This window comes from Oratosquilla oratoria, chromosome 9, assembly GCF_046742065.1.
Source record: "Oratosquilla oratoria isolate Oo_2021 chromosome 9, ASM4674206v1, whole genome shotgun sequence".
Lineage (NCBI taxonomy): Eukaryota > Metazoa > Arthropoda > Malacostraca > Stomatopoda > Squillidae > Oratosquilla > Oratosquilla oratoria.
In genome coordinates, this window is record NC_134785.1 from 71134917 (window position 1) to 71147094 (window position 12178).

Genomic DNA, 12178 nt, shown 5'->3' on the forward strand with positions numbered 1-12178 from the left:
ATTAAGGAAAAATCAGTCAATATAATGTTGTTTGCCAGTCTCCCAGATTCTTATGTACATCATTGGATAGCATCTGTTATTTTAAGCATTTTGAATCCCATAAATAACACAAATTAATAGTAACATCAGAAACCATCTTTAAAATCTTAGGATGTTTTTGACGGGAGCTGCAGTGGAAAATCACGTGTACCTAACTCACTTTTAATGTCATGAATTTAATGTCATTGAATTTGTCCATAATTTGGTAGATTACTCAACTGCCGATAGATATCATGCTGTGACGTCAACTATTAAATGCTATTTAATTATTTTTATTCTTAATAGTAAGTAAAGACTATTTGTCACTCAAGAATAGTGATGGTATAACTCTGAAACAATAGTTTTAGCCCATATAGATGAGGCTGGTGATTGATAGGTGAGCTATTCCAGAATGACACCTCATAATAAAGATACGGGGCAACAGCTGTACAGACGTACAAATTATGGACTTTCAGGCATTGCTGTGTATATTGTGTTTAGTTCATTGTTCAAAATAACTATCTTAACCCTGACCTGACACAGGGGTCAAGATTCATTTGAACAGGTTGCACTTCATCAAAATTCTCCATTGTTTCCATGTGCATTGCTACAAAAGTTTGCAGTGTGAAAATCCAAAAGGAAATGAAAAGAAATCTGACAATTGTGCAGTTGTCATGTAATACTGTGTACCAACTAAATGCATGATTTGTGTAAAGGCACCAGAAACCAATAATGTTGGCACTACGAAACTAATGTCGGAAAGAATCCTTTCCCTGTTGGAGGTCTTGAGTGAAAGGGGAATGTCTGTTGAGCAGGGAATGGAGAGGGCAAGAGGTAGGTGTGGGTAGAGAGTGGTTATAAATGGATGCTGCAATGGTATGGGCCCAAAGGGATTTCGTCTTGTCTACTCTGTATTTTCATGAGTGGATGAGGGGTATGGTCACATGGCAGCTGTATCCCCCATCCACACAATAAAGCAGCGGAGGCAAACCAGCTTCGAATGTGAGGCCCTGTTGGAGAGGTGGTGCATCTCACTGTATTGCCTCTGACCCTAGCAGTGGATGGATGAGTTCCCTTCATCTGCAAGGAACTAAGGTTAAAGAGAAAACAAACGGGTGAAGTGTTGATGCATGCTTTAGCTACCCACCTCCCATATAAGGGAGAAAGGTCCTTTTGGTGCATGCATGTATTTGATTTCAGTCAAGAATGATGTGTAGTACTTTTTTTGTATGAAAAATGATTGTTTCACTGTTGTGCTGATTTTTGTGTTCCAGTTTATTAGATATGAAAATTAAGTTTGTGTGAAAATGGAATGGCTTTTGAAATTCACCACATGTGATACAATATGTGCTGCAAATTTATATAATTGTAAGTAACCATATACATATCGTATGTATATATATATATATATATATATATATATATATATATATATATATATATATATAAAATACAGATCTTCCACATTACAATGCATAAGCATACAATATTACCCTTATTCTGCTATATATATGACCAGTTTCATTTTCACAATCAAATGGGTCCTGTTTTTTTCATTTAGGTTTATAAGCTTGCTATATGATCAATGGCTACACCATTGGGTTTTCAGGAGCATAACCCAATTGTGTAGTGAGGAAAACCTGTAAGCATATTGGTCTTAACTATTTTCCCCCTCAGGATATAATTCTTGATGCCCAGTCCATCGAGCTCTGTGAGGCCATTCATACAACACAGCCAGGGACAAAGACTCCAACAACAACCAACTTCAGTAAAACGGGCAGCACGGAGGTCCTCAATCTACCTGAGAGAGAGGGCAACTCGAAAACAGACAAAGTGCTGACGGATTCTGGGCATAGCTGTTTGAGCACCAACACTTCCCAGGAGGAGGCGACCTCACTGTCTTTGGTGCTCCAGAATGGTCACATGGTCACTGGGAACCCGAAGAGGGAAGGTTTCTTTTCCTCAGATTCTGCAGAGAAACTTCTGCAAATTAAAGGTAAAACTGAAGGCAATTTAACCGTCAAGGTATCGGATGACCATGACGAACACAACATGGGTGTGGACGTGAACCCCATGAGTCTTGCCACAACTCAGGGACCCATGGAAGTGAAGGCCCATGTACTTGAGTGGGAAGGTGGAGGCAGAGGAAGAGCAGAAACTGAAAATGAGACAATGCTATGAAACTAGATGGTTAACCTAGTAGCAGAAAAATATCATGTTATTTTTTATTTGGGATCTCATCATATATGCACTGTTCATCTGTTCACTGCAGTAAGGATAAAACTTGTCCAAGTATAGTCATGTCCATTGATGAAATAGTGTAACACTTGTCCTCAGAGATTTACTTTTACATACATAGTCAACTTAGTGAGAAGAAAAGCAAGACAGAAGAAAGATAAGATTGTCCTTCAGCAAAAATACGAAAGAATTATTCAGTATATAGTTAGCACTGAAGCCGCTGGTCGGTATCCTGAGTGATAAATGATGAATCGAAAAACAGAACCCAAAACTGACCGTGCTCAACACAATTGTGTGAACTGTGAAGCCACAAGCACCATTTCCAGATTTCATACAGTTACACATGAGGTAAAAGTGTCCATAAACAGGGTCCAGCAGAATGTGTCTAATAGGTCTGGTCTAGTTTTCCAAAAGTGTTTACAGAATTCTTGTTTGATAAGGGGGTTTATACAGTTATGAACAAGGTTATGGCAAAATAGCTCTGTCAAAGAGAATGTGTATTTTCATCATCATCTCCACCTCCACTACCTCCTCTACTATCTATCCACATGACTTTACCACTTAACATTCAATTTCCATGTGGAACATGAAGTGCACTACAGCTTGTATAGTAAAGAGAGCCTTTCACCATTTTGAAAGCCATTCTACCTAAGAAAATTGCTTTTCAAAAACAAGCACAGGCTCATGTCCACCAAGTGATGTGCTTAGCATGCCAGTCTTCTTGGCAACCCAACATATCAGTCACTTCTCAGACTCCCATCTATAAAGTATGGAAAAGAATCTGGAAAATGACAAATATTGTTTATACTTTTCTCCCATCCTCAGAAACCAACCCATCTCTACTCTACAAGTGGTACACACACTAGCAAAAACATCATCATCAACCTCTAACTGTACAAATAGCAAATGATTACTGTCTCAAGATAACATGAATCCACCACTTGACTTTACACCCCTCATGCCTCTAGACTCAATTTTGTTCACAGGAGCAGAATTTCACTCTTCATTCTCCAACTGTACATCTGAATTTCTTCCTGCTTCAAATCTGTTCTTTTTGCTGGCTACCACCCCATGTTGGCATTCCCAGCAATGAATGAGCCAACAAGGCAGCTTGGGATGCAGCATCAACCTCTTGATGTTCCACCCTTCTACATGCATCAGATTTCTACTCCATTCTCAGGTCTGTGCTGAAAAAACATTTGGCAAAAGTGGTGGGAAGAATACCCAATAAACCATGACATTCCCATCAACATGACTGACAATTTGAGACAGGCTGAGAACTGGTTCCCTTATCCTTCAGCTCTTTTCCTAATAAACTTCACTTGACCTATATATCTTGTTCTCATCTCGCAACCATATTATTCTCTTATCAATACACACATTAATGTATTACGTATCTATATGCACTGTGAGCTTATATGGATAAATACACAGATTGGTTATATCATCCGAGCAATGGCAGATCCAGGGGGGCTAAATCCATCCCAAATTTGTTCTTTCATTACCTCATTGTAGAGGTCAAGAAACCTGCCACACATACACCAGTACATGGCAGAAAGCAGTATTACAGTGGCAGAAGTATATTCAGTACATCATTGAGGGTAAATCTTTAAAATGTAAGATTAATTAATACGTTTGCCCAATATTCTGAAAAAAAAAACTAAAGTGAGAACATATACCTCAGTTTATATTCAAAATCATCATATTTGTGCTACAGAGTACATCTTTTTAAAAGTGTCATCTATATTTACAAAATTCTGGCTAGCCCCCCCCTCCCACAAGTGTCATCTACATTTACAAAATTCAAGTTAGCCATCTACATTTACAAAATTCAAGTGTCATCTACATTTACAAAATTCAAGTGTCATCTACATTTACAAAATTCAAGTTAGCCATCTACATTTACAAAATTCAAGTTAGCCATCTACATTTAAAAAATTCAGGCTAGCCCTCCTCCCAAAGTATCATCTACATTTACAAAATTTAGATTAGCCCTCCCACATTTGATCCTGGATCCGCCACAGCATCTGAGTATCTCATAGTCCAAAGGGAGGCACTATTTTCATCTCACATTACCCCCTTTGATGCAAAATCTACCAAGAAAATAATCATTACTATGGTAGAATTTTTGTGGACAAAGAGCTTGATTTTTACATAACAGAAAGTTACCCACCCACAAACCAGAGTCATAGAAGGGTGCATCATGGTTAGAAAATATTCATCCCAAAATCATACTGAAAGTTTGACAACAAAAAGTGTAATGATAATCAGGTGAAATTGGGGAAATTGGTATTACAGATATGAATAATACACATCTGTTACTTAATGCAGGTAACAGATCTAAAAAGTCACACATTTAGGGGACAAAGAACAAGTGCCTATGGTCACCATATCCTTTGTTTAATTTACTGGGTAATATTAGTGTAGGTGCTCTGTATCAATATCTACCCATGATATAGTGCTGTCTTGAGAAAATGACTCTATAGTTTTTTTGTGGAGTGTATTAAGTCGAATTGTTTCTAGAGCTGGACAGCAAGATGTGCATTGGCCTTTCGAAGTTTGTATTCACATGAGAGGTTAACTACCTTAGTAAACGGGCCAAAAATTTAGATCCTTCAGACTTTGGGAATGGTGCTAATTGTTTGAATGCCTGGACTCAATGTGACAAATGTTCCCATTTTATAAATGGGTATCCTCCAGGCACCTTCCATTGGCATTTACGTCATTGTGATACTGTGTATAAAATGTGATCACCGGTTTTTAAAAAAGAGCCTGTGACGAAGAAAACCATAACTGCATCGTAAAATAAGTGGTTTTAGTTAGTTGTGACAATATATATGAATCATAGGTTTAATTCAGGGCTGAGAAGTGAGTGAATGAATGCATATTTTGGTGTTGGTGCCAGCCATTCCTTTTAAAAGGGAAGAAGGCTATATATAACATGTATAGGAACATGCATGCAGTTAAGTCTTGATAATGCAGAGAAATTATAAAATGTTGATGAACTAAGGAGAAAGGAGACAAAATTACCATAGTGTAAGAATAACAGTTGTGTACATACTTATAATTTCTAAGATGTTCTACAAAGGCTTTAGCTGGTCCAGAGGGGCACAGACAGCCCTGGGGGTGCTGTCATGTGCCCATACTGTACAGGGCTTGGTCATTTATTCAGTCCATTATCTCCCCAAACAAACTTTTAGGACTGCTATAGTGAAATCATATTTAATTATAGGACATAGAAGCAACCATTTAGACTATTTTTCTGAACATATTTACAGGCTATTATTCCATTGTATATTAATATCAAGATATTCATCCAAGAAATACCATGTACATTGTGTGCATGTTCATGTACAAGTTTTTGTGTGGTGTGTGCTTGAGGAGAATACATATATTCCATCTCCATAGAGGTAGATATTAGCAAATCTAACTGGGAACCAAAGATGGTAAGATATATATTTTGCTTCTAAACCTGAACATCGACCTTCATTTTTTTTTTTCTACTTCTTGCATCATCCATCTTTTGCATGAATCTATATACTAGTCCCTCATTGTGTAGAAGGGGCAAATGCAATATTAGCAAATGTAAAAAGATTTGAAAAAAGTAGTCTTGTTTTTCATGTCCAAATTCAAGGTAGAAACTAATGACAACCCCACAGTGATGTACCCTTCACTGCTTCAACCATGCCTGTTTGTATTTGTCAGTGTTTCATTGCAAGGGTTGCCTTTTTTCCAGTATTATTCATCCTACAAATATATCCTTTCATCAGAACCCTGAGTAGGTACACAAGCCCAAAATAGTACCTGTTCTCTGCCATCTTGTGTCTGTATACACTGACTTTGTGTCCATTTGAAGAAATTGAAATATATTTTTAATGTGAACGTTGGATTTATTTTTTTTCCTCAAGTTTAGTTTTATAACATGATGAGGAACACAAACAGGAAAAATCTACTGATGGTACAGAGGAGCCTTAGCTTCTTCCCTTTACAGAGGAGGAGCTAACTGTTGTCTCCTTATCTCCTAGTGCCCTCATAATTAACTCCCACCAGGGAACTCTGTGCAGAGTGGAGTAGCAACTAGCAACGGTCATCAGTGGTAACCTAGGTGGTCTTTTAATCCAACACTCGACAACTGCCACTTGTGTGGACATTTGGACCCAGGACATAAAACCACTTAGGGAATCGATGGTGTTTTATGTCCTGGGCTTACTAAAGTGGGTTTATGTACTGGGGTCAAATGTCCACACAAGTGGCAGCTGGCAAGTGTTGGATAAAGAGACCTAAGTGTAACTGGTTTTGATTTACTATATTTTATGGCATATAAGACAACCTATGTCACCAAGCTGTAAAAAAGTCTAAGCAATTTGTAGTGCATTACAAAGCATTACAAAACCACTTCAGCTTTGGTAGAAATACAGTAAATACCCACTTTTCTCACAACATTTTCACTTTCAATTCAAGGGTGCATCTTATACACAGGTTTAGATCTGTGGCCATTTTTGGGGCCATTACAAAAATGTGAGATTTGGTGATGACAGCACCAACATGAGCAATAATAAATGGCCAATTTATTAACTTTTTTCACCTTGCCAGAGACCCATGACACCAATGGGTTTAGGTTGTATAACAATTATATTTAGTAAATAAATAAACTTCAATAATTTTAAAAACAATAATTATTCAAAACTACTCATTTAATACTGTATATTCCATAATACTATGCAGTGGTATGAGTGATGACCATATAATCCCATATATATTTATATATCTTTGAATGATGGTGGAGAAAGAAACGAAATATTAGGAGAATTTATTGCTGACATTTCGACCTCACAGTGTCTTTATCAAAGCTTACAACATTTGGTCCCAATCAGGCAAAATATACATGCACTGCCTTCATCTCACAGGCCACTTGGGAGAGCTTATTGTTGGAGTTTTATTATTTTCTGAAATTATTACACGACTGGTAGGTTTTGCCAGGCATACAAAGCCTTCTTTATTATGTTTTCATTGATATTAATATAAGCAGCTTCAATTGTTTTTTGCAGCCTTTTTGTATATCCTTTATTAAGAACAACTGCATTATTTCAGTTAGGGAGATGATCTTGTTCTTCAATGTGCTTTAAAATAGAATTAGTTGTCCAGTGTGCTTTTACATCATTTTTATGTTCAATTAACCTTTTTATAAATCCTTGACCTTATTCTCCATAGTATGCTGAAGGGCAACTTTTACATGGAATTTTATATACAACACTATTTTCATTTGTTGCATTAGTATATTTATGTTTAATGATCTGGCTGATCTTGTGACCTGCTGTCCTTGCTATCCTTATGCCCGCTTTCAAAAGGAATGTGTCAAGGATTGGACTTATGTCAGTGTTTGGCACAGCTGTAAAGCATGTTTTTCTCTCAACAACTTCTTTATTTCTATTTTTACTTTTGTCACTTATTAACTTCACTTTCTTTTTTTTAGTTTACACAAGCACCCGGACCTGGCTTCGCGCCCTGCCCTACGGGCAGTTTTAATGTACCAAAATGGGAAAATAAAGGAGTAACAATAAATTCCATTATTTTATTTAGACCTACTATGATTTTGTACATGAAAAATACATTAAACACATAAGTGGAAATTCAAATCTTCCTTCTCTTTCTAACGATGTCCCTCAGTGAAAGGTCTTTAGAATAATCCACTGTGTAAATTTCTTCGGGCATAATCATGGCTACGGCTTCTTCTTCTGTCTTACTGAAAATTGATCTTGGAATGCACACGATGGATTGATCAGGTTCTTCCCCTATTTGCGAAGGAGTCTTCAGTCTCCAAAAGGAGTCGTCAAAGTCTACCGACGTCGTCAAATTCTCCCCTCGTCTCTCTCTGTTTCTCTTTCTCGTTAGGTCAATCATAAAGGCAATAAAATTTCGGAAGGTGGTCATAAAAACGCCAGGAAATTTTCAAAACTGAAAAACTTTATTTATGTATATAGATTCTCTTGGCAATATTTCGTAAAGATTCTCTTAGCAATATTTCGTAAAGATTCTCTTGGTAATATTTTGTAAAGATTCTCTTGTTAACATTTGGTAAAGATTCTCTTGGCAATATTTCGTAAATATTTTCTCATTAATATTTCATAAAGATTCTTTTGTCAGAATTCCGTAAAGATTCTCTTTTTCTTGTTAGCACCACTTTCTTTTTCCATGGTAATATTAGTGTTTCCGGTGATGACTCATTTCCGGGTTGGGCCTTGCGTAGGAGGTTGGAAGGTTTAGATAGAAATATTTTTTTATGTTAGTGGAGTGGAGATTCTCTTGGCAATATTTTGTAAAGATTCTCTTAGCAATATTTTGTAGAGATTCTCCTGGTAATATTTCGTAAAGATTCTCTTGTTAACATTTGGTTAAGATTCTCTTGGCAATATTTCGTAAATATTTTCTCATTAATATTTTGTAAAGATTCTTTTGTCAGAATTCCGTAAAGATTCTCTTTTTCTTGTTAGCACCACTTTCTTTTTCCATGGTAATATTATTAACGTATTAGATTAACACACGGAGAGCAGCTTAAAGACACGTCTACCCTCTATGAATGCTTACAGGCGTCTGAGTCAGATGTGTCCCTGGGAGTTAGTGTTTCCGGTGATGACTCATTTCCGTAGTAGGAGGTTGGAAGGTTTAGAGAGAAATATTTTTTTATGTATATATAGATGATAGCCCTTCAGGATATTTAAGTTATGTGAATGTTTTCATATGTTCCCATTCTTCTGCCAGGAATTCTTCATCACAAATTCTAAAAGCTCTTAAAAAGAAACCTATTACTGCACCTACATTTGTTCTCTCACTATGACCTGAATAATAGTGAATATAATCTTTATTTGTGGGCTTTCTATATACTGAGAATTTGACATTTTTTCCTTTTCTGTGTATGATGGTATCTAAAAAAGGTAATTTGTTATCTTGTTCAATTTCAACTGTGAATTGTATGTTTTTCTTTATGCTGTTTAATCTTTTTAACTTGTCGGTATTTGTCTCTTTAGGTATTACTACTATAATGTCATCCACATATCCATTTCTGTTCCTACCCATAATTGATATGTAATTTTTTTATTCTAGCATCTCCATATATAAGTGCTAATACTGCAGAAATCAGGCTCCCCATTGTTTAACCAGAATACTGGGAATATTCAACATCATTAAAAGTAAATGCTCCAAAACCTACACAGAGTTCTATGTAGTTTGACCTGGGTAAAGGCAAATCTTCATTACTTAAGTTATTCACTGCTTTTTTCATGGCTATTAATGCATCGTCTATTGCAACACATGAATACAACAATGTTACATCAAAGCTGGCTAATTTCTTGTTGCTGAAGGAAGTCAAAAGTAAAATGGAAATAATGAAGTTGAGAGAAAAACATGCTACATAGCTGTACCAAACACTGACACAAGTCCAATCCTTGACACATTCCTTTTGAAAGTGGGCATAAGGATAGCAAGGACAGCAGATCACAAGACCAGCCAGATCATTAAACATAAAAATACTAATGCAATGAATGAAAATAGTGTTGTATACAAAAATCCGTGTAAAAGTTGCCCTTCAGCATACTATGGAGAATCTGGTAAAGGACTTATAAAAAGGTTAATTGAACATAAAAATTATGTAAAAACAGACTAGACAACTAATTCTATTGTTAAATACATTGAATAATAAGATCATCTCCCTGACTGGAATAATGTGGTTGTTTTTAATAAAGGATGTACAAAAACAATTTAATCATAAATAATAGAGAAGGCTTCATATACCTGCCAAAACCTACCATGTAATAATTTCAGAAAACAATAAAAAACTAGCAATAATCTCTCCCAGGTGGCCTCTGAGATGAAGGAAGTGTGTGTATATTTTGTCTGTGACCAAATGTTGTAAGCTTTGATATAGACACCGAGTTTGAAAAGTCAGCAATAAATTTTCCTACTATTTCCTCGTTTCTTTCTCCAGCATCATTCAAAACTGTCAGTATTCTATTTAATACATATATATATATTTGCATGCATGTTATCACATAATGAAAACGATAAATATAAAATTTCTAGTTTCATTATTGAAATTTGACTTTGTTATAGAGCCAATTTAAAGGACAATCTAGCTACTTTTGGAAGACAATCTAGTTACTCTCAATCTCACTGGGTGGGTATGTGCACCTGTTATCTATCCTAGTCAGCAGACCGAACATTATTTGCCACAAGTGTCTGTATATATTATACAGAGATAAGGGCTTTAGGGGTGGTTTAGCCTGAAAAGGGGTTATGTATTATACACTGTAGTGTACTATCTATATAAAAAAAAATTCCCTTACAAGGGAGGTGGTCAAGTGAAAAGGTACATACCCACTCCCATCCACCACCCTTTCCCCCCTCCCATCTTAGCTCCTCATGGATGACAGATCATCTCTGTATTCCGCCCACTCCATTGGGTTTTAGGCAGTGTAACAAGACAGTACATCCACAGCAAGCCTGCTTCAATTAAATGGTGACATTCCCCCATCTGTCCCCTCATGCAGAAAAAAGAAAAAAAGATGGGGAGAAATCCATTTGGGCCGAGTCAAAAAATTTTTGACACACAACCATTCCCTGCCCCCTCCCATCATTGCATCACAGTATCAACTATACATAGCCATTCTCCACTCCCTTCTCTTGCCTTCTTCCTTCCCTGCTCAACACCCTTTTGCCCTATCCTTCCATCTCATCCCAGGTCATCTCCTCAGGCTCACTTTATCCACCTCTGCCTTTCACACCTCTTTTACTAATATTTTTTTGACTTGTTCTTTCCTTGTATCCAAACCATCTCAATGGTCTTTCATCAGCCCTATTTATCATCTCCTTTTCCACCCACCTTATTTCTTATTCTATCCAACTCTGTAATTCCTACCATATTTCTCGGACATTTCATCTCAAACATGTTTAAACTTTTCCTCTATGCCTCTCTTAAATTCCAAGTATCGAGCCCAAATGGGTTAGGGAGTTTTAGATGTATTTGAGATATTTGAACCTCCGGCATGCATTTGTTTCAATTTCAGTATTGCTCCTTCTGCATAGTTGTTAAAGGGGGATCTATGTCTAGTTTGATTTTCTCTGTGGCTAGTTATTTTCTTATCGAGTTATGGACTTAAACTTGGTCATTTTTTTTTTTTTTATGATATACACCTGTTTAGAAGGTATTTTCCCATGGTCTGTTCGTTGAGTTGTGGGTGTTTTTCTATATATATGTATATAGTTTTTGATACTTCAAATTTGTGTATCCCCAACTTTTTTTCATTGTTTTCATTCTTGTTTGTGATTTTTTAGTTGTAATTTATATTCTTACCCCTTCCTTCTCATTACCATCACAAAGAAGAGAGAGGAGACTTGATAACTATTTACAGAATCATGAAAGGCATAGAAACATTTGATTGAGAGGATCTAATAAAATGGGATAGTAGAAATACAAGAGGACACTGAAAGAAAATCAAGAAACAGTTATAGAAGAGATCTGAAAAAGAACAGCTTACCCCACAGAGTAATAGACATTTGGAACAAGTTAGATGAGAAAGTGGTGTGTGCAAAAACAATACTGTACATGAATTTAAAAAGTCTAGATAAAATGAGATATGAAGACAGGACACCATGAGCATAGCTCCCCTTCCCGTAAAATACAACTAGGTAAATACACTTTGACCCTTCCCCACTTAATCATGCGACAATCACTCCTAATAATTTTCCAGCAATACTGCCAGTTGATCCTTGTCCCCTAACACTTGTGAATGCTGGGTGTACAATCTTTTCCATCTTTATCAATCACATATTTATGTTTGTTCAGTAGCTTCATTCACAGCATCCTCACTTTTTAAGTAATTTGCTCTTGCTCCCGGAGCCATGTATTCATGCATAATAAAAGACATGA

The 12178-nt window shown here is 36.4% G+C and overlaps 1 protein-coding gene across 1 annotated transcript in view; it reads left to right on the top strand.

The window, feature by feature from the left end:
* LOC143028107 (uncharacterized) overlaps positions 1 to 8435 on the top strand; it is a 68596-nt gene extending 60161 nt beyond the window's left edge. Inside the window, exon 13 of the mRNA XM_076189745.1 lies at positions 1696 to 8435. Within this exon, the coding sequence (XP_076045860.1) occupies positions 1696 to 2199 (504 nt within the window). The 3' untranslated portion in view covers positions 2200 to 8435. The remainder of the gene's footprint in view (positions 1 to 1695) is intronic.
* The last annotated feature ends 3743 nt before the right edge of the window (positions 8436 to 12178 follow it).